This window comes from Colobus angolensis, unplaced genomic scaffold (genome assembly GCF_000951035.1).
Source record: "Colobus angolensis palliatus isolate OR3802 unplaced genomic scaffold, Cang.pa_1.0 Scaffold252, whole genome shotgun sequence".
NCBI classification, from domain to species: domain Eukaryota; kingdom Metazoa; phylum Chordata; class Mammalia; order Primates; family Cercopithecidae; genus Colobus; species Colobus angolensis.
This window is the reverse complement of record NW_012115733.1, coordinates 2,906,292-2,929,554: the sequence shown is the minus strand read 5'-3', so window position 1 is coordinate 2,929,554 and position 23,263 is coordinate 2,906,292. Positions and strand designations below refer to the sequence as shown.

At 47.0% G+C, this 23,263-nt stretch overlaps 2 protein-coding genes across 2 annotated transcripts in view; both read left to right on the top strand.

The window, feature by feature from the left end:
- Window positions 1-2,983: 2,983 nt before the first annotated feature.
- On the top strand, window positions 2,984-4,810 carry EBP (emopamil binding protein (sterol isomerase)). Its single transcript, XM_011946719.1, has 3 exons — window positions 2,984-3,133; window positions 3,258-3,388; window positions 4,330-4,810. The coding sequence occupies exons 1-3, from the start codon at window positions 3,042-3,044 to the stop codon at window positions 4,551-4,553; spliced, it is 447 nt and encodes a 148-aa protein (XP_011802109.1). The 5' UTR covers window positions 2,984-3,041; the 3' UTR covers window positions 4,554-4,810.
- A 10,588-nt stretch (window positions 4,811-15,398) lies between these two features.
- Window positions 15,399-23,263, top strand: part of TBC1D25 (TBC1 domain family, member 25) — a 23,210-nt gene continuing 15,345 nt past the window's right edge. Inside the window, exons 1-3 of the mRNA XM_011946720.1 lie at window positions 15,399-15,777; window positions 17,180-17,289; window positions 20,373-20,527. Coding sequence (XP_011802110.1) covers window positions 15,655-15,777; window positions 17,180-17,289; window positions 20,373-20,527 — 388 coding nt within the window. The 5' untranslated portion in view covers window positions 15,399-15,654. The remainder of the gene's footprint in view (window positions 15,778-17,179; window positions 17,290-20,372; window positions 20,528-23,263) is intronic.

The window sequence follows — 23,263 nt, the reverse complement described above, 5'->3', positions numbered from 1 at the left end:
AAAAATTAGCCAGGCGTGGTGGCGGGCGCCTGTAGTCCCAGCTACTCGGGAGGCTGAGGCAGGAGAATTGCTTGAACCTGGGAGGCGGAGCTTGCAGCGAGCTGAGATCCGGCCACTGCGCTCCAGCCTGGGCGACAGAGCAAGACTCTGTCTCAAAAAAAAAAAAAAAATACAAAAATTAGCCAGGCACAGTGGCTCACACCTGTAATCCCAACACTTTGGGAGGCCAAGGCAGGCAGATCACGAGGTCAGGAGTTCAAGACCAGCCAGGCCAAGATGGTGAACCCCATCTCTACTAAAAATACAAAAATTAGCCGGGTGTGGTGGCACACACCTGTAGTCCCAGCTACTTGGGAGGCTGAGTCAGGAGAATTGCTTGAACCTGGGAGGTGGAGGTTGCAGTGAGCCAAGACCATGCCATTGCACTCCAGTCTGGGGAACAGAGTGAGACTTCGTCTCAAAAAAAAAAAAATTATTATGTATTCTTGTATTCTTCTTCTTCTTCTTCTTTTTTTTTTTTTTTTTTTTTTTGCCCTTCTCCAAAACTGGTAGATAACTTATTTTTGAGACAAGGTCTTGCTCTGTTGCCCAGGCTGGAGTGCAGTGGCATGATGGTTGCTCACTGCAGCCTCCAATTCCTGGGCTCAAGCGATTGTCTTGCCTCAGCCTCCACAGTAGCTGGGACTATACTATAAGTGCACACCTCTATGCCTGGCTAATATTTTCACTTTTTTGTAGAGACAGGATCTTGTTATGTTGCTCAGGCTGTTCTTTAACTCCTGGGCTCAAGCAATCCTTCCACCTCAGCCTCCCAAAATTCTGGGATGACAGGTGCGCACCACTGTGCCCAGCATTATTTAACTTTTTTGTTGCATGTATATTCACATGGGTCAGAAAAACATTTAAAGAGATTTGCAGTGAAAATCTCTTGATAGTTGTTTATGTTTCTTTTCAGTTTATTTACACACATAAGTCTCAATTTGCTCAATTGTAAAAGGGGGATAATAGTAATAACCAACTATATGTAAGGTACTTAGAACAGTGTTTGGCAAACAGTGGTTGCCATGTAACTGTTCACTATTATTATTATTATCATTATTTGCACTTTCCCCATTTTCCACAAATGGTAACGTGCTATATATACGTCTTTTTTTTGAAACAGAATCTTGCTCTGTCGCCCAGGCTAGAGTGCAGCGGCACGCTCTCTGCTCACTGCAAGCTCCGACCCCTGGGTTCATGCCATTCTCCTGCCTCAGCCTCCCAAGTAGCTGGGACTACAGGCGCACACCACCATGCCCAGCTAATTTTTTGTATTTTTAGTAGAGACGGGGTTTCACCACATTAGCTAGGGTGGTCTCCATCGTCCTGACCTCATGATCCGCCCGCCTCGGCCTCCCGAAGTGTTGGGATTACAGGCATGAGCCACTGTGCCCAGCCATGTGCTATATATACTTCTAATCTTTTCTCTTTTTCTTTCTTTCCTTACAAGAAAACCAAAGAAGCCATTTTCTTTTTTGAGACGGGGTCTTGTTCTGTCACCCAGGCTAGAGTGCAGTGGCATGATTATAGCTCACTGCAGCCTTGAACTCCTGGGCAGTCAAGCAATGCTCCTGCCTCAGCCTCCCTAGTAGCTGGGATTATAGGTATGTGCCACCCCACCAAGTTATTTTTTTTAACAACTTTTTTTTTAAGAGACAGAGTCTCACTTTGTTGCCCAGGCTGTTCTCCAACTCCTGGCTTCAAGTGATCTGCCCACCTCAGCCTCCCAAAGTGCTAGGATTACAAGCGTGAGCCACCACACCCGGCTGCTTTTTTTAATGAGGTCACTCCTCATGATTTCATAAAGAGCTTTTGAAGCATGGACATTATACAGTTACTTGACTTGTCTGGTATTGATGGGCATTTTCCCTCAATCTTCTGCCATTATAAACAAGGCCGGGCGCAGTGGCTCATGCCTGTAATCCCAGCACTTTGGGAGGCAAAGGTGGGCGGATCGCCTGAAGTCAGGAGTTTGAGACCAGCCTGGCCAACATAGTGAAATCCCATCTCCACTAAAAATCCAAAAATTAGCCCAGCATGGTGGCAGGTGCCTGTAATCCCAGCTACTCAGGATGCTGAGGCAGGAGAATTGCTTGGACCCAGGAGGTGGAGGTTGTGGTGAGCTGGGATCGCGCCACTGCACTCCAGCCTGGGTGACATGTGAGACTCCGTCTCAAAAAAAAAGATTACAGGCATGAGCCACTGCGCCTTGCTGGTCAGATGTTTCTTAAATTTCAGTCATTCCAGTAGATGTGAGTGATATCTCATTATGGCTTTAATTTGCTTTTCCTTGGTGACTAATGGAAGTTTGAACATCTTTCATATACTTACTGGCCATTTAGAAATTCTCTTTGTGAAGAACCTATTCAAGTCTTCTGCCTATTTTTATATTGGATGGTCTTTTTCTTTGTTTTTTTTTTCTTTTTTCTGAGACAGGGTCTCACCCTATTGTCCAGGCTGAGCACCATGGTGCTATCATAGCTCACTGCAGCCTCAACCTCCTGGGCTCAAGACATCCTCCCACTGCAGCCTGGGACTGTAGGCACGTGCCACCACGTCCAGCTAATTTTTGTATGTTTTGTAGAGATGGAGGTCTCACTATATTGTTCAGACTGGTCTTGAACTCCTTAATGCAAACCATCTTCCCACCTCAGCCTCCCAAAGTGTTGGGATTACAAGCGTGAGCCATCGTACCCGGCAGTCTTTTTCTTGCTGATTCTCTGCTCACTCTTTTATTCACTCCTCTGGTCACCTACATTTTCTCTCTCTCATTGGCTACTTCACTCACTCCATTATCTACACTTGCCTCCTTTTATGCCACACACATTTCTTGAGTACCAATCACAGCCACACTGTTTTGTGTCAGGCTTTACACACATTACCTTGTTTTAGATAAATAAACCACTATAATCCAAACAGTTACACCATTTCACAGATGAGAAAGCAGACGCATGGGAAGGTTATGAAGTCTGTCTTCTTGCAGGGACCCCCAGCTGTCACAAATGTGTGTTCCTTTCCCTGCCTTTATTCTTCATGTCTCTCTCTTCTTTTCTTCAGGGAAAGAGTATGCCAAGGGAGACAGCCGATACATCCTGTAAGTGTTTGCCTCTGTCAATGGCGACTGGCATTGGTTTTGGTGGGGTGGTAAGTTACCCTAATGAGGTAACCTGTAGGAAGAGCACACCGATGCCAGTGTCCCCTCCTGCTTTCTCCTGCAGGGGTGACAACTTCACAGTGTGCATGGAAACCATCACAGCTTGCTTGTGGGGACCACTCAGCCTGTGGGTGGTGATCGCCTTTCTCCGCCAGCATCCTCTCCGCTTCGTTCTACAGCTTGTGGTCTCTGTGGGTAAGGAGAGGGCACTAGAGGGGCACTGGGCACTAGAGGGGTTGATGGGGAATCCACGGACACAGGTGCATCCCTGTGGGTGGGATCTCAATGGTGCCCTTCCAGGGGTGAGTCAGACTGAATGACAAACCTCCTGAGGCTCTGGAACAGCCATGCCCTTCTCTGAGCCTGTACTCTCAGGTGGGGAGGGTTCATTTTTCTTCCTCCTCCTCCTTCTCCATCACAGAGTCTCCTGTGAAGGTTACATGAGGTGGCCCAGGGTGGTAAGAAGCCCCTGGAACCTCCAGGATCAGGACTCTGAGATCCCTTCATGTAAGATTCAGTCATCTTTTTTTAAAATAGGGTCTGCCTCTGTCACCCAGGCCAGAGTGCTATGGTGTGATCTGGGCTCACTGCAACCTCCACCTCCCAGGCTCAAGCGATCTTCCTGCCTCAGTCTCCTGAGTAGCTGGGACTACAGGCATGTGCCACCGTGCCTGGCTAATTTTTGTATTTTCAGTAGAGATGGGGTTTTGCCATGTTGCCCAGGCTGGTCTCAAGTTCCTGAGCTCAAGCAATCCTCCTGGCTTGGCCTCGCTAAGTACTGGGATTACAGGCGTGAGCCACCGGGTCCAGCCTCAGTCATCTTGTGTTATTAAATTGTTAGCTTTCTTTAGTTCTAGAGATAGGAGTTATCTTTAGTCCCAGAATCCTAAGCTATCTTGGATTCGAGGATTTTGAACTTAAATCTGAAGGTGTGAGCTTTCCTGAGTTCTGAAATTCTTAGCTCTCTGGTGTCTGGAATCTCACTTTTCTGATTTCTCGGATTTTCAGCTCTATGATTTCAGAATACTTAGCTCTGAGACCTTGAATGATGACTTGGAAAGTGCCTTGGAATAGAGAATTGGGGAAACTGTTCCCTTCCTCACTGGGGCTTCTCTTTCCCCTCCTGCCGCCCACAGGCCAGATCTATGGAGATGTGCTCTACTTCCTGACAGAGCACCGTGAGGGATTCCAGCACGGGGAGCTGGGCCACCCTCTCTACTTCTGGTTTTACTTTGTCTTCATGAATGCCCTGTGGCTGGTGCTGCCTGGAGTCCTTGTGCTTGATGCTGTGAAGCACCTCACTCATGCCCAGAGCATGCTGGATGCCAAGGCCACAAAAGCCAAGAGCAAGAAGAACTGAGGAGTGGTGGACCGGGCTCGAACACTGGCCGAGGAGGAGCTCTCTGCCTGCCAGAAGAGTCTAGTCCTGCTCCCACAGTTTGGAGGGACAAAGTGAATTGATCTTTCACACTCAGGCTCATGGGTGGGCACAAGAAGGGGAATAAAGGGGCTGTTTGAAGGCACTGCTGGGAGCCATTAGGACACAGATACAAGAGAAGCCAGGAGGTCTATGATGGTGACAATTTTTAAAATCAGGAAATAAAAGATCTTGACTCTTAACACTGAGAGATCCTTAATTACTAACCCCAGAGATGCCCTATGACTGACCCCACAGATCCCACCATCATTCACTTATTCCAGACCCCCATCAGCATCATATAGACCTCCCATCTCTGACCTCACAAACCCCTATCGCTGACCCTCCTCCCAGACCCCATAACTCACCACACAGACCCTATCACTGGCCCCACAGTCCCCTTGTCTTAACTCGAGCTGCCATAACAAAATGCCACAGACTAGGCTTAAACCACAGAAATTCATTTTCTCATAGTTCTGGAGTCCAAGATCAAGGTGTCAGCAGGTTTGACTTCTGAGACCCCTGTCCATAGCTTGCAGGTGGCCACCTTCTCACTGTGTCCTCACATGGTCTCCACGAACTAGCATCCCTGGTGTCTCTCTGTGTGTCCAAATTTCCTTTATTTATTTATTTTTATTTTTATTTTTTTTTTTTGAGACAGAGCCTAACTCTGTGCCAGGCTGGAGTGCAGTAGTGTGATCATGGTTCACTGCAACCTCTACCTCGCAGGCTCCAGCGATCCTCCTGCCTCAGCCTCCTAAGTAGCTGGGACTACAGGTGTGCAGTACCAAATACGGCTATTTTTTTTCATAGCAACGGAGTCTCACTATGTGTTGCCCAGGCTGGTCTGGAACACCTGGGCTCAAGCAATCCTCCCACCTCAACCTTCCAAGTAGCTGGGACAACAGGCACATGCCATTATGCCTAATTTTTTTTTTTTTTTTTTTTTTGAGATGGAGTTTTGCTCTTGTTGCCCAGGCTGGAGTGCAATGGCACAATCTTGGCTCACCACAACCTCCGCCTCCTGGGTTGAATTGATTCTCCTGCCTCAGCCTCCCGGGTAGCTGGGATTACAGGCATGCGCCACCATGCCTGGCTGATTTTGTATTTGTAGTAGAGATGGGGTTTCTCCATGTTGGTCAGACTGGTTGCGAACTCCCAACCTCAGGTGATCTACCCGCCTCGGCCTCCCAAAATGCTGGGATTATGCCCGGCAATTTTTTTCAATATTTTGTAGAGACGGTGTCTCTCTATGTTGCCTAAGCTGATCTCAAACTCCTAGGCTCAAGTGGTCCTCCCACCTCAGCCTCCCAAGTAGCTGAGACTACAGGTGTGAACTACCATGCCTGGCCCAAATTTCCTTTTATGAGGACACCATTTGACCAGCCTGGGCAACATGGTGAAACCCCATCTCTACAAAAAATTTAAAAAAATTAGCCGGGCATCATGAGGCCACGATGGGAGAATCATCTGAGCTAGGGAGGTGTAAGCTGCAATGAGCCATGATCATGGTGAGACCCTGTCTTAAAAAAAAAAGGGGGGGCGGGAGGGGGTGGGCACCAGTCAGGCACAGTGACTCATGCCTATAATCCCAGCACTTTGGGAGGCCGACACAAGTGGATCACCTGAGGTCAGGAGTTTGAGACCAACCTGGCCAACATGGTGAAACCCTGTCTCTCCTTAAAATACAAAAATTCGCCTGGCATGGTGACACATGCCTGTAATCCCAGCTACTTGGGAGGCTGAGACAGGAGAATCACTTGAACTCTGCAAGTGGAGGTTGCAGTGAGCCAACATCATGGCACTACTGCACTCCAGTCTGGGCAACAGAGTGAGACTCTGTCTCGAAAAAGGCAGGGGGCACCATTTGTATTGGATTAGGCCCACTCTATGAGCCCCGTTTTAACTTAACCACCCCTTTAAAGTTCCTATCTCCAAATATAGTCACATTCTGTGGTATTGGGGGTTAGGGCTTTAACGTATGCATTTGGGGAAGACACAGTTCAGTCTATAACATTCTGTTCTCTCTGGCCTCCCAGAATTCGTGTCCTTGCATGCAAAATACATTCACCCCCATCCCAGCAGCCCAAAACTCTCTTTTGTTTTTTCGGAGACAGTGTCTTGCTCTGTGGCCCAGGCTGGAGTGCAACAGCACGATCTCAGGTCACTGCAACCACTGCCTCCTGTGTTCAACTGATTCTCCTGCCTCAGCCTCCCAAGTAGCTGGGATTACAGGCATGCACCACCACCCCTGGCTAATTTCTGTATTTTTAGTAGAGACAGAGTTTCACTATGTTGACCTGGCTGGTCTTGAACTCCTGGCCTCAGATGATCTGCCCACCTCGGCCTCCCAAAGTGTTGGGATTATAAGCATAAGTCACTGTGCCATAAGCCACTCTGAAAACTTAACTGAGTCCAGCATTAACTTTAAGTCCCAAGTCTTACCTAAATATCATCCAAATCAAGTGTAAATGAGACTGGAGGTATGATTCATCTTGATGCAAAAATTCTCTAGCTGTGAACCCGTGAAACCAGATAAATTATCTGCTTCCAAAATTCAGTGGTAGGACAAGCATAAGCTAGATAGATATTTCCATTCCAAAAAGGAGAAATCAGAAAGAAGAAAGGGATCACAGGCCAGGCATGGTGACTCCCGCATGTAATCCCAGCATTTTGGGAGGCTGAGATGGGAGGGTCACTTGAGCCCAGGTATTTGAGACCACCCTGAGCTACATGGTGAAACCCCGTCTCTACAAAAAACTAAAAAATTAACCAGGTATGGTGGTACACGCCTATAGTCCCAGCTCCTCGGGAGGCTGAGGTGGGAAGATTGATTAAGCCCAGGAGGTAGAGGCTGCAGTGAGCCCTGATCTCACCAGTGCACCCCAGCCTGGGCGATAGAGCGAGACCCTGTCACAGGAGAAAAAACAGGGATCGCAGGTTCCAAATAAGTTTGAAACCGAATAGGGCAAATTCTATTAGATTTTTAAGGCTTGAGAATAATCCTGTTTGGCTCTATGTTCTGTCCTCTGGGCCCACCAGATTGGGGGCCCCACTTTCCTGGTTCACTGGAGAGGTGGTGTCTCTCCCTGAGCCCTGGGTGGCAGCCTGGCCCACTGAAACAGAGGAGGCCTCTCTGCCCTCTGGAACTGAGGAGGAGACAGCTCCACCTTTGGGATCATTCTCCCTTTTTCTTGAAGTATAATGCATGTTCACAGCCAGAAAGCTCTGTTGTCGTGCCCTGTTGAATCCCAGAAGTCCTACAGTCTTCTTTCATTTTGTCCCATCTCTGTCCTCTTTAGTCCCAGCTGGCCGTGTTCCTGCTGGTATTACCCATCTCTATTCCTGGCTTCTGCCAAGATGGCTGATTAGGTCAGTGAGTCACACCCATGATCTCTTTGTGGCATGATTGTTTAGCCACACCCTGTCTTCTCACCAGAACACATTCTCAGCTTTTGCGGTATTGGATAGGCTGAGAATTTTTTTATCTTCATATTCGAGTTCCCTTCTGCCTGACAATTTCTTTTTCAATTTCTCTCTCCTCTTGCATTCCACTAGAAGCAGCAAAGAGAAAAAGGCCGCATAATACGCTGCTTAGAAATCTCCTTAGCTAAATCTCCTAAGTTCGCCTCCCACAGGTTCTACCTTCCACAAAACACTAGAACATAATTAACCAAGTTCTTTGCCTTCCCTCCATTTTCCAATAACATATTCCTCATTTCCTTCTGAGGCCTCACCAGAAGCACCTTCAACATCCGTATTTCTACCAGTAGCCTTCAAGATAATTGTCTTAGTCGTTTGGACTGCTCTGACAAAATACCATAAACTGGGTAGCTTATGGGCAACTGATATTTATTTCTCACAGTTCTGAGGTCTGGGAAGTCCAAAATCAAGGTGTTGGCAAATTCAGTGTCGAGTGAGGGCCTGCCTCCTCACAGATGGCTCCTTCCCTCTGTACCCTCACATGGTGGGAGGGTAGAACTCTGGTCCCTTCATCCCTTATAAGGGAATGACCTAATCACTTCCAAAAGGCCCCACCTCCTAATATCATTACACTGGGAATTAGGTTTCAACATAGGAATTGGAGGTGGGAGGGACACAAATATTAAGACCATAGCAGCAACATAGGCTTTTTCTAACATGTACCTCAAAACTCTTTCAGCCTCTACCCATTACCCAGTTCCAAAGCTACTTCCACATTTTTAGGTATTTGTTACGGCAGCACTCCACTTCCCAGGACCAAAATCTGTGTCAGTTTCCTAAGACTGCTGTAACAAAATGCCATAGACCTGGTGGCTTAAACAACAGAAATTTATGTCCTCACAGTTCTAGAGGCGGAAAATCCAAGTTCAAGGTGTCAACCAGTTTAGTGTCCCCTGAGGCCTCTCTCCTTGGCTTGTAGATGGTCACCTTCTCGCCGTGTCCTCACAGTCTTCCTTCTGCTTGTGCATGTCAGTGTCCTAATCTCTTCTTATAGGGACACCAGCCAGATTGGATTGGAACCCGCCCTCACCAACCTCATTTTAATTTAATCACCTCTTGAAAGGCCCTATTTTCAAATACAGTCACATTCTGAAGTATTAGGGGTTAGGGCTTCAGCATGAATTTTGGGGAGATACAATTCAGTCAGTAACATCGCTCTGTGCTCATTCCACTCACTCCCCAACACAGATCTTCCATCACTCACCCCCCAGACCCTCATCACATGCCCTCATTACTCAGCCCACAGATCCCCCTGCATTGCTGCCACATGGACCCCAACACCCACCATATAGACTTCCCATCACAAACCCTAAAGATCCTCCATCACTCACCCCACAGGCCCCATCATGAATCCTGCATATTCACGTCATTCACCTCACAGAGCCACATTACTCATCCAACAGACTCCACCCCTGGATCATTCAGCTTATTGGCCCCTAATCACTTCACTCACTCTACTGACTCACTCATCACTGACTCCACGGAGCTCTAATCTCTCACCCCACTGACACCCCATTACTAACCCCACAGGTGACTCCCACTCATCTCACAGACCCTCCATCTCTCACACCACAAAGCCCCCTCACCTTACAAGCTAGCACATCAGCACCCCTACAGACCCCCAGTCATTCTTTCACCCCACAGATGCCCCCATCACCCCACAGATCCTCATTAGTCGTCTATAGATTCCTCCATTCCTCAAAGACCTCCTTCACTCCCCCTACAGACTTGCCCCAGAGCCCCCATCATTAATCCTACAGAATCCTGTCACTCGCCACTCAATACTCCATCATTCACTCCACAGGCTCCCCATCACCCTACAGACCCCGTCACTACCCCACAGATCCCTATTACTCAGTTTACTGTCCCCCGATCATACCTTCCAGAGGCCCCATCGCTAACCCCACAGACCCTAATCCTCCCCTGTGTTAGTTGTCTCTGGCTTCCATAACAAAACGCCATAACAAAAAGACCAGGTGACTTAAACAACAAACTTATTTTCTCACAGTTTGGGAGGTTGGACAGTCCAAGGGCAAGGTAACATCAGGGTTGGTGTCTGGTGGGGCTTCTCTCCTTGGCTTGCAGGTGGCTACCTTCTTGCTGTGTCCTCATGTGGCCCTTTCTCTGTGCACTCATGCCCAGTGTCCCTCTTCTTATAAGGACACCAGTTCTATTGAATTAGGGCCCCACCCTTATAACCTCATTTAACCTTAACTACCTCCTTAAAGGCTCTATTTCAGATATAGTGATATTACGTTGAAATATTGGGGGCTGGTCCCCCCGATATTAGGGCTTCAACCCTAATTTCAAACCCAATTTGGGTAGGAGGACATCATTCAGTTCATAACACTCCCTATCACTCACCCCACAGATGCCACAGCTCTCACCTCGCAGAGCCCCCAACACTCCTACCGCACACATTCCATCACTCAGCCTCTTGGCTTCTGCTAAACCGCCCCACAGACATCCCATCACTAATTCCACAGAACCCCCATCACTCCTCCCACATACCCCATCAACTCCTAAGATACCCATCACTCTTCCTACCAACACACATTCATTTCATAGATTGCCCATTATTGACCCCACAGAAACCCCATAACTCATCACACAGACCTCGACCCCATCACTCACCCCTACAGGCCCCTATCACCCCCAAAATCTTCATTCTGAAGATCCCACAACTCACCCCAGAAGCTCCTCATCAGTCACCCCACCAACCCCTATCACTGACCCCACAGACCCACCACTCATCCTACAGATGCCCTTTTGCTAACCCTATAAGCATCCCATAACTCACCTTGCAGAACCCATCACTCAACCCACAGAGTCCATCTCTCATCCCACAGACCCCTTATCACTCACACCACCATCCCATCTCTCAACTCATGATCCTCCACCATCCACCATATACACCCCATCACTCAGCCACAGATGCCATCATTCACCCCTCAGACCCCCATGACTTACCTCATAGTCCACCTGTCATGCACCCAGACTCCCATCCACCCCAGAGATCCTCCGTGACTCTCCCCACAGACCTCCTATCATTCACCCAACAGACACCCCTCACTTACTCTACAGACCCCCATCACTCATCCTGCAGTCTATCATTACCTTATAGACCCTCCGTCATAAAACAGTTGGGTACTTGAGAAGTTTTGAAGAGATGGAAAATAATAAATAATAAAACCACAGATACCTGTAGACTGGCTTCAGGTGACCTGTATAAGGCTGGGTGGCAGTGGCTCACGCCTGTAATCCCAACACTTTGGGAAGCTGAGGCGAGCAGATCACCTGAGGTCAGGAGTTCAAGACCAGCCTGGCCAACATGGTGAAACCCTATCTGCACTAAAAATACAAAAAAATTAGCCAGGCGTGGTGCCAGGCACCTGTAATCCCAGCTACTTGGGAGGCTGAAGCAGGAGAATCACTTGAACCCAGGAGGCAGAGGTTGCAGTGTGCCGAGATTACACCATTGCACTCAAACCTGGGCAACAAGAACAAAACTCTGTCTCAAAAAAAGAGGACCTGTGGACTTCAGTTCAAATCCTGGCTCTGCTTAGGCCTACAGTATATAGCTTTGGAGAAATGCCTTACCGTTAAGGTCAAAGCCCTGCATGATCTCACTCCATTCTCACCTCGTCTGCTGTCACTCACCTATCATTCACTCTACTTAAAGGCATGCTGACCTCCTTGCTCTTCCTCAGACACAACAGGCATAGCCCCAAGTTCCGTCCATTGCACTGCCTACTCTCTGTGTCACTACCCACTTTGACCTTGAGCTTGTTTCTTCCTGGCTTTCAGTACTCTAATCTGTAGAATGCTTAGAATAATAACACCTACCTGCTATGGTTCGAATGTTTCTGCCCTCCAAAACTCATGTTGAAACTAAATCTCTATTTTAACAGTATTAAGGAGGTGGGAAATCCGACTACGGTATTTGAGAGATGGGACCTTGAGAGGTAATTAGGATTAGATTAGATGAGGTCATAAGGGTGTGGCATTAGTGGTTTTCTAAGAGGAGAAACAGATCTGAGCTAGCAAGGTCAGCCCCCTCACCATGTGATGCCCTGCTCTGCCTCGCCACTCCACAGAGAGGCCCCACCAGCAGAAGGGCCTCACCAGATGTGACCCCTTGACCATGGACTTCCCAGCCTCCAGAACTGTAAGAAATTCATTTCTTTTCTTTCTTTTTTTTTTTTTTTTTTTTTTTTTTTTTTTTTTTTTTTTTTTGTTGTTGTTATTGTTTTTAGAGACAGGGTCTCACTCTGTCACCCAGACTGGAGTGTAGTGGTGTGATCACAGCTCACTGCAGCCTCAAACTTCTGGGCATAAGCAATCCTCGTGCCTCAGCCTCCTAAGTAGCTAAGACTACAGGCATACTGCCACGCTCAGCTAATTTTTAAAATATTTTGTAGAGACAGGGTCTTGCTATGTTGCCAAGGCTGGTCTTGAACAGGCCTCAAAGCAATCCTCCCACCTCAGCCTCCCAAATTTCTTTATAAATTACCCAGTCTTGGGTATTTGATTATAGCAATAGAAAAATGGACTAAGATACTACCTCATAGGGTTTTTATGCAGATTATAAGAATTAATTTATGTAGACTGCCTAGCATATACTTTGTATTTGTTGAATGGAAGAATGAATAAACAAAAAAGAAAGTTCTCCCCAGGACTATGGGAAGGACCTCCTTTTTGATATCCTTGCTTCCAGTATCTTTCCATCCAAGGCTCTCCCCAGGACCAAGACAGAGGCATCTGACCACATCATACCCCTGTCTAAACCTTTGCCCCAGTGCCCTCAGGATCGATTCCAAACTCCAGGCTAATGGTTTGCACATCCCACCCTATGATAAATGAAAAGCAGACTCTTACTCCTTGTCTCTATCAGAAAATCCAACAGTGCTATAAGTGATTTTGACTCTAAGTACATGGGTCAAGAGAGACATGCCAATAATCCTTTTCTGGCTTTCAGAGAAAATCCCCATTATTTATACCTTCTAAAAGTAGAGGTATCTATCTAATATTAATACCAAGGCAACATGTTATCTTAAAAGACACCAAAATAGAATTGCAGACTTGCCTAAAAAGTTAACCTTGAGGGTTGCATCCATATGACATGGACACAATAGTTGGAGTGCTAGTATCTTACAAGACTCCTTTGTTGGAAATTAACATTTGTAAGTGCAGCCTGTATTTTGTCCAGACCGCACGGATGTTGTGCCATTAAGTGGGAAGACTGCCTTTTTGCATTTTGCCATACATAAAGTTTCTCAGAAGAGTCTAAGATATATTTAATAATTCAGCCAATATCTAGTAGACATACATTGTTTAAGAGCAGGACCAACCTTAACATGCTGTGGCCATTTTTTTTTTTTTTTTGAATCAGGGTCTCACTCTGTCACGCAGGTTGGAGTGTAGTGGTGTGATCACAGCTCCATTGCAGCTTGGACCTCCCAGGCTCAAGCAATCCTCTCACCTCAGCCTCCCGAACAGCTAGGAGCACAGGTGCACACCTACACCCAGCTAATTTTTTTTTTTTAATTTTGTAGGGACAGGGTCTTCCTATGTTGCCCAGGCTGGTCTCGAACTCCCCAGCTCAAGCAATCCTCCCACCTCGGCCTCCCAAAATGCTAGGATTACAAGTGTGAGCCACTGTGCCTGACTCAGTTTATTTTTAAAAATTTTTCTTCATTTATTATTGGCTTCTTGCATTCGTTGTTTTGAGCAGTAACTATGTGCTCAGCACATTGCTAAGCCTTTTGCATGCTCTGCTGGGCATTCCCTATTTGCTCTTCCAGATCCATTATCCACCCTGCTCTGGGACCCCAGAAAGCTGATCTTTTACAGATGGTATCATTTGGGCTCCATCGGTTGGTTTGTAGTTGAGCCTGGCCACTTCTCTTTCAATGGGTCCCTGGCAGTCAGTACCAACATTTTAGTCAGGTTTCAAATAAATCTCTAGACCAAGCTGGACAGAGGGCTCTTCCAATGATTCAGTGATTCTCCAAGATCTGAGAATGTGAAACTTGGAAAAGGGACATAAAGACCAGGGATCCTTTGAACTGGTTCAATAATGGCAGAGCTTTAAAGATATGCTTCTGAGCTCCCTGGGTCTGTCTCGCTTTCTGCCTTCTGAAGTCTTGATTGTTAACTTCTTCCTGGGTTTCAATTAGAAGCATTAGTGTCCTTCCTGGAGTTGAATTAACCTGGAAGTTTGCCTCCTAGTTGTATAAATTTGGGAAAATATGATCTCATCAAGTTTCAGACAAAGGCAAACCAAAAAGCTAGAACTCCAAAGAGCATGAAAGTTTTTTTGGGGGGTAAATTATTTAATGAAGTGTAACATTCATACAGGAAGTACAAAAATCATCAGTGTACAAAATCTCCATGAATTTTCACAATGCATAAACCATTTTCCTGTTTTTTATCTGACCTTACTAAGTCAGGGTGTAAATTATTAATTTTTGTTTGAGACAGGGCTTTGCTCTGTGGTGCAGGTTAGGGCAGTGGTGTGATCAGGGCTCACTGCAGCCTTTATTTCCTGGGCTCAGCTATCCTGCTGCTTCAGCCTCCTGAGTAGCTGGGACTGCAGGTGTGTGCCACCACGTCCAGCTAATTGTTTAATTTTTTGTTAAGAGACAGGGTCTCGCTGTCTAGAACTCCTGGGCTCAAGAGATCTGCCCGCCTCAGCCTCCCAAAATGCTGAGATTATAAGACGTGAGCCACTGCACCCTGCTGAGTATATTTTTTAAAACACTTTAACCAGGGGCTATGGCTCACACCTGTAATCCCAACACTTTGGGAGGTCAAGATGGGCGGATCACTTGAGGTCAGGAGTTCGAGACTAGCCTGGGCAACACGACTAAACCCTCTCTCTACAAGATACACAAAAATTGGCTGTGCGTGGTAGCGTGCTCCTGTAGTCCCAGCTCTCGGGAGGCTGAGGCAGGATAGCTTGATCATAGCTCACTTTGAGGCTACAGTGAGCTGTGATCGCGCCATTGCACTACAGCCTAGGTGACAGAGCGAGACCCTGCCTTAAAAAATAAAAGGATTTTTTTCCCGTTCAGTGGATTCATTTGAAGCGAGGGCCAATTTGAAATAGATGACATCATCTGTCAGCAGACGCGTGAAGCAACTTGAGGCGGGGTATGGGGCCTGACGTCATCACGCAGCCACTTCCTTTCCCCGCCCACTTCTCTTGGCGAACGAGGTGTCAATATAACACCTCTATGAATCCGGAAGTAGGCTGTCAAAACAACCAAACCACAGGGCTGGGAGAGGCGGGGCCTCAGTAGGCGTCCGCACGCTAGCTGAAATAAAGCAAAATGCCCGACTTTTGGGGGCGGGGCTCCTGGCAACAGCATCTAGGCGCAGGCGCAGAGGCGACCTCCAGGCAGGGCCAGGTGGGAGGGACGGTGGGGGGGTAGGGTCGCGCGAAGCCCTCTGCGCCTGCGCCCCAGCACGAGGTGGGGCGGCGGGCGTCAGTACAGTAGAGTGTGCGCCGGGTTGGGGGGCATCGGTCAGCCGTCACCCTGAGACGGGCGGCGGCGGGATGGCGACAGCCTCCGGGGCTGCGGATTTGTCTGGCTCCGGAGCGCCCCCGCCCGGCGTGGGAGCTCAGGCGGCGGCGGCCGCTGAGGAGGAGGAGCGAGAGGTGGTGCGGGTCCGAGTCAAGGTGAGGCTGGCGGGTGAGTCGGCCCAGGCGCCGAGGCATCCCAGGGGAGGGGGAGGCGATGGCTGTCATAGGATGGAGGGCGGGACCTGAGATTTGGGACAAAACCTGAGCGGCGAAGCTTGAGGGCCAAGTGATGGTGGCGAGGGGGAGGGAGGGCCTGAGAGCCTGGAGCGTTAGCGACGTACCTTGGGGTGTGGGACTGAAAATGGAGAGACAGGGGTCTATGGGATAAATGGGTGGAGCTTACAGCGAAAGGGGAGGGGCTATGGGGCTGGAGGAGGGGCCGCAGTAGTTGAGGGTGGGGCTCTGAGGAATGAGAAGGTGCTGGCTCTGGAGTCAGTCAACCCGTATGTGTCGAGAGTGCACTTATGTGCAAGTTCCCGCTTTGATGAACTGACAGGCTCGTGGGTGGAGACAACTAAAGAAATGAGATGCTTCGGACACTCAAATAATGAAAAAGGTTATGCAACAGGGAGTCACTTTAGCCAAGGTTGTACAGGGAAATCCCCAGAGGAGGTACTGAAGGAGCAGAGACCCGAATAAAAGGAGTCAGCCATATGCATATTAGAAGGGAAGAGTATTCTAGGCAGAAGGAATAGCAAGGGCAAAGGCTAGAGGATAGGAATGAGCCTGGCATGTTCCTGTAGGTTCCTGATTGCTGGAGTGGAGAGAATGAGGGGAAGAGTGGTAGGAGGTGAATCAGAGTGCTAAGACAGAGGCAGATCACCAAGGGCCTTTGGTGTGTATGCTGAGGAAGAACGCTGTTGCCATAGTTCCGTAAACGATGGTGGCTCCAACCAACCAGTGGCACTGGCAGTGATAAGAGGGTCCACACATCACTTCAGTGTAATAAAGCTCTAAGGTAGAAGTTTGACATTCAGAAAAAAAGATGCCTGAGCTGGTAGTGAACCATGTGAAGAAAGTGGGAGGGATGTTCCAGACAGGGGATCAGCACAATCAATGGCCTGGAGTCAGGATGGTTTCAAGGTAACTTCTAACAGTTTGGTACTACCAGAGTATAAAGTTCAGAAAACCTGGTGAGAGGCTGGCTGGGGCCCCATAGGCCCGCTTGCTGGGACTCTAGGGTTGCCATTGAAGAGATTTAAGCAGGAGAGTGTTGTAGGTAGATGTGCTAGATTGGTTACAGCATCATAGAGGACTGATTTAACAGGAGCCAGACTGGATATGGTGATTCTGGCAGCCACAGTTGAAGGGATATAGAAGAAGGATTGGGGGCCTGAACGCTTGCAGTAGCCTCCTCCTCACTGGACCCTATGGTCCAGAACACCTGCCTTGATCTGGCCCCGGCACCTCTCTGACTTTGCCTTCTACCACTCTGCACCTCACTCTTCAGCATGGTGATGAGGCCCCTGGTGGCCTACCCCATGTCTTCTCTCCCCAGAAATGTGAGAGCTTCTTACCACCAGAGTTCCGCTCTTTTGCTGTAGATCCCCAGATCACCTCGCTCGACGTGTTGCAGCACATCCTCATCCGAGCCTTTGATTTGAGTGGGTGAGTGGGAAGATGCTGGGGACTGGCCAGTGGGCCACCCACCTCTACAGTGGTTATCTGGCCTTTGTTTGTTTGGTAGGGTTTGTGTTTATTTTACTACTACAAATAATCCCACAGTGAACAGCCACATATGCATGTCTTGGAGTACAGTAGTCTACTTTTATCTGTGGTTTTGCTTTCTGCAGTTTCAGTTACCCATGGTCAACCTCAGTCTGCAAATATTATATACAATAAGATATTTTGAGAGAGAGAGAGAGACCACATTCACATTACTTTTATTACAGTTTACAGATAGTCCCCAACTTACAATAACTGGACTTAGGATTTTTCAACTTTACAATGGTGCAAAAGCGATACGCATTTGGTAGAGACTATACTGCAAGCCATTCTGCTTTTCACTTTTAGTACAGTGTTCAATAAATTACATGAAATATTCAACACTATTATAAAGCAGGCTCTGTGTTAGATGAGTTTGCCCAACTGTAGGCTAATGTGAGTGTTCTGAGCATGTTTAAGGTACGCTAGGCTAACCTGTGATGTTTGGTAGGTTAGGTGTGTTAAATGCATTTTTCTTTTTTTTTCTTTTTTTGAGACAGAGTCTCACTGTCACCCAGGCTGGAGTGCAGTGACATCTCCCGGGTTCAAGTGATTCTCCTGTCGCAGCCTCCCAAGTAGCTGGGACCACAGGCGTGCACCACTATGCCAGGATAACTTTTTTTTTTTTTAGACGAAGTTTTGCTCCTGTCCCCTGGACTGCAGTGCAGTGGCGCAATCTCGGCTCACTGCAACCTTCACTTCCTGGGTTCAAGTGATTATCCTGCCTCAGCCTCCCGAGTAGCTGGGATTACAGGCACGCACCACCATGCCTGGCTAATTTTTGTATTTTTTAGTAGAGACAAGGTTTCACCATGTTGGTCAGGCTTGTCTCGAACACCTGACCTCAAGTTTTCTGTCTGCCTTGGCCTCCCAAAGTGCTAGGATTACAGGTGTGAGCCACCACTCCCAGCCCCGGATAGTTTTTTGATCTTCTCTTTTTTTTTGAGACAGAGTCTCACTCTGTCGCCCAGGTTGGAGTGCAGTGCCCAATCTTGGCTCACTGCAGCCTCTGCCTCCCAGGTTCAAGCAATTCTCATGCCTCAGCCTCCTGAGTAGCTGGGATTACAGGTATGTGCCACCACACTCAGCTAATTTTCATCATATTGGTCAGACTGGTCTCGAACTCCTGACCTCAAGTGATCTGCCCACCTCGGCCTCCCAAAGTGTTGGGATTACAGGCGCATGAGCCTCTGCACCCGGCCAATTTTTGTATATTTAGTAGAGACAGGGTTTCACCATGTTGCCTAGGGCAGTCTCAAACTCCTGAGCTCAAGCAATCCGCCCACCTCAGTCTCCCAAAGTGCTGGGATTACAGGTGAAGCAATGCGCCCAGCCAAATGCATTGTCAACTTACAGTATTTCCAACTTATGAACTTATGATGAGTTTATTGGTACATAATCCTGTCATAAGTCAAGAAGCATCTGTATTGTCATAATTGTTCTGTTATTGTTCATCTCTTACTGTGCCTAATTTATCAATTAAACTTTATCATAGGTATTTATGTATATGAAAAAAAAACATGGTATATGTAGGTCTTGCTACTATCTGCAGTTTCAGGCATCCACTGGGGGGTCTTGGAATATATCCCCTGTAGATAAAGAGGGAGTAATGTATTTGGAAACATCCAGTCATGGGATAAATTCCTAGCAGTGGTATTGTCAGGAAAAAGGGTATTTGCTTTTTTTTTTAGTCAGAGTCTCACTCTGTCGCCCAGGCTGGAGTGCAGTGGTGCGATCTCAGCTCATTGCAACCTCCACCTCCTGGGTTCAAGCGATTCTCCTGCCTCAGCCTCCTCAGTAGCGCCACCATGCCTGGCTAATTTTTGTGTTTTTAATAGAGATGGGGTTTCACCCTGTTGGGCAGGATCATCTCCATCTCCTGACCTTGTGATCCACCCGCCTCAGCCTCCCAAAGTGCTGGGATTACAGGCGTGAGTCACCGTGCCTGACCTGCTTTTTAAACTTTTAATGGGTGTTTCCAAAATGCTCTCCAGACAGGTTTTATCAGTTTATGATCTCATCAGCAGCACATAAATGCCTGTTTCCCTCACACCCTCACAAACACTGGTTACTGTATAACTGCAAAATTTGTTAATCTGATAACTGAAAAGTGGTGTCTCTTGGGGGCAGATGTGATAGTCATTTTGTTGTGGTGCTGGTTTTGGAGGAATACATGCACATGGTAAGAAATTCAAACAGTACAAAATTGTTGGGTATTTAGGATGTTTCCATGGTTACGGTGAGCATCACTCAACAAACTACATAGTTGCACAAGTATAGCTGAATAATAAATTCTTAGTTGTTATTAGACTTTCTTACATAAACATTTTTGTTGTGAAAAATAACAAACACAGATTGCTTTATTTTTTTATGTAGTAAGAAGGCTGCTTTCTTCCCACTTCTGTCCCTCATCTACCCCAGAGAGAACCAACTTTTTTTTTTTTTTTTTTTTTTGAGATGGAGTCTTGCTCTGTCACCCAGGCTGGAGTGCAATGCCACAATGTTGGCTCACTGCAACCTCCACCTCCCAGGTTCAAGTGATTCTCCTGCCTCAGCCTCCTGAGTAACTGGGATTGCAGGCACCTGCCACCACACCGAGCTAATTTTTTTGTATTTTTAGTGCAGAAGGGGTTTCTACCATGTTGGCCAGACCAGTCTCGAACTCCTGACCTCAGGTGATCCGCCCACCTCGGCCTCCCAAAGTGCGGAGATTATAGGCGTGAGCCACTGCACCTGGCCAACATTTTACCAGTTTCCAATGTGACCTCCAGATACAAGCAGGTATGTACCTGCTTGTATGTGTTGGTGTAACAAAGTGGGTATAAATGACCTGATCTCAGGCTGCCCATAATCCTTGGCACAGCACCTTGCACATAGTAGGAAGTTGTTTTCAACACCTTCTATATTACCCTCCTTGTTTTGGAAACTGTCCCTGAGGCCTCCAGGGCATCAGGGGCCCTGAGAGCTCCCTCATATCCCCTGTCCAGGAAGAAGAACTTTGGCATCAGCTACCTGGGCCGGGACCGGCTAGGACAGGAAGTTTACCTCTCACTCCTATCTGACTGGGACCTCAGCACAGCCTTTGCCACTGCCTCCAAACCTTACCTGCAATTGCGTGTAGATATTCGGCCCTCGGAGGACAGTGAGTACCCAGTGCCCCCGGGAGCACTGCTCTGGGACCCCTTTACCCCATAGGGTGATGCCACCCCTCACAGTACACTCCCTCATGGTGGGATGGGTAGCAAGGTGTCCTAGCTATAGATCCTGGCTCAACCACTAGGCCTCAATTTCTTCACTTGTAAAGAGAAAATTGTATCTTAGAACCATTGCGAGGCCTTTTATCTTAGAACCATTGTGAGGGGAAATTCACATAAAATGCCTGGAACGGTGCATGACTGCATAATGAAGGCTCAGAAAGTGTTATCTCTAATAATGATAATTCCATTGTATTATAGTATTGTAACATATAACCTAGTCATGTATGTAATAATTATATATAATGCAGATTTATAATGTAGTATAACGGTATAGCTTTAGCATTATGTATGTCAGTTATAATACCAAAATGTAACAATGCATATTATAATAATGCTAGTTGTGTTTATTCATTCACTCATTCTGCACCCATATTCATTTGTTTGTATTCTTGCTCACTTATTCATTTGTTCCCTTGACCTCTCAGCCACTTTTTCTCTTCTCATCTTTGTTCCTCCACTCTTGCCTATTCTGGTCCCTGTGAGCACACAGATAAATTAGGACATGGTCTCAAAATTTGATTACAGAACATACATTAGATAATTGTATTGTATCAGTATTAAATTTCCTGGGTGTGTGTCTTAGTCGTTTTGTGCTACTATAACAGAATACCACAGACTGAGGAATTTGTAAAGAAGAGAAATTTATTTCTCACAGTTTTGGAGACTGGGAAGTCCAAGATGAAGGTGCAGGCAGGTTGTGTGTCTGGTGAGGGTTTCTTGCTGCATCATCACGTGACAGAAGAGCAGAAGAGAGTGAACCCACACCCTCAACATCTTTATAAGAGCCCTAATCTGCTGGGCGTGGTGGCTCACACCTGTAATCCCAGCACTTTGAGAGGCTGAGGCAGGCAGATCGCCTGAAGTCAGGAGTTCGAGACCATCTTGGCCAACATGGTGAAACCCCATCTCTTCTAAAAAAATACAAAAATTAGCCGGGTGTAGTGGCGCATGCCTATAATCCCAGCTACTTGGGAGGCTGAGGCATGAGAATCGCTTGAACCCAAAAAGCAGAGGTTGCAGTGAGCCAAGATCTTGCCACTGCACTCCAGCCTGGGCGACAGAGCAAGACTTCATCTCAAAAAAAAAAAAAAAAAAAGAGGCCGAGTGCGGTGGCTCACGCCTGTAATCCCAGCACTTTGGGAGGCCGAGGCGGGCAGATCACGAGGTCAGATAGAGACCACTCTGGCTGACACGGTGAAACCCTGTCTTTACTAAAAACACAAAAAAAATAGCCAGATGTGATGGTGGGCACCTGTAGTCCCAGCTACTCGGGAGGCTGAGGCAGGAGAATGGCATGAACCTGGGAGGCAGAGCTTGCAGTGAGCTGAGATCATGCCACTGTACTCCAGCATGGGCGACAGAGTGAGACTCCATCTCAAAAAAATTAATAAATAAAAATGAAAAATAAGAAAAAGAGTCCTAATCCCATCTATGAGAGCACTACCCTCATGACTTAATCACCTCTTAAAGGCCCCCACCTCTTAATATGATCACATTGGTAATTACATTGCAACACATGAATTTGGGAGGAGGACACATTCAAACCATAGCAGTGTGGTACTGGTATTATATCTATTGAAGGAAAATATCCTTGTTCTTGGAAAAAACACAGTTAAGTATGAAGGGATAAAATGTCATGATGTCTGCAAATAACTTGGCAAAAATAATGTGTTTATATACAGAGAGAGTGAGATAAAGCAAATGTGGCCCCCAAAAAAATGTTAATAGAGGATCTAGATGAAGTATATATGGGTGTTCAGGGTATTCTTTTAATGTTATTGTAGGTTTGAAATTGTTTTAAATAGTTGTGGAGTGGAAGATGTGGTTCCCAGCCTCAGGAAACTCACGTGCCCATTTGGGATGATTTGGGCACTTTATTGATGTCATAATAACATAAATAGCTAATGTGTATTGAACACTTAGGGCCATTCTGTGCACATAATATTTTTTCATTGAATTGTCAAAATAATCCTATAGAGTAGGGACAATCATTTTCCCCGTATTACAGATGAGGAAACTGAGGCTCAGAGAGGTGACAGGACTCATCCCAGCCATACAGACAGTAAGTTGAAGAGCAAGATTTGAACCCAGGCAGTGACTGAACTGGCTCCAGAGTCCTTGTTCTTAACCATTTAACTCTACAATATTTTGGACTTGTTAAAATTGGCAACTTTGTAAAAAAGAGAGGAGAGAGAGAAACAAGAGTCAGAGGGAAAGATAGTGACAGAGATGGGCAGGAAGCCAAATAGGAAAAGATAGGTAGCCAGACACACAGGAACCTCTGCCACTGAGTAGCCATGTGTGCTTATGTCAGTCGCTTAATTCCTTGGGCCTTGTTTTCCTCACCTTTAAAAGAGACACAGTAGCACTATTTCAGGAAAAAAATCAAATCTGCATGGCTACAAAACATGTGGAGAAAACCCCAAGTGCATGAGAACTGGGACGAATGCCAATAAAGCAGAGAGACAGAAAGGCACCCAGCAGTCTGGCAGGAATACATCTTTAAAAGGTTATCGCTGTGGCTCACGCCTATAATCCCAGCACTTTGGGAGGCCAAGGCAGGTGGATCACCTGAGGTCAGGAGTTCGAGACTAGCCTGGGCAACACGACTAAACCCTCTC

Excerpts from the sequence above, each read along its gene's own strand:
- EBP (XM_011946719.1), top strand. The coding sequence starts at position 3,042 with ATGTGTGTTCCTTTCCCTGCCTTTATTCTTCATGTCTCTCTCTTCTTT. Across the intron at positions 3,134-3,257 it reads GGAGACAGCCGATACATCCT|GGGTGACAACTTCACAGTGT; the intron begins GTAAGTGTTTGC and ends TTTCTCCTGCAG. Across the intron at positions 3,389-4,329 it reads ACAGCTTGTGGTCTCTGTGG|GCCAGATCTATGGAGATGTG; the intron begins GTAAGGAGAGGG and ends TGCCGCCCACAG.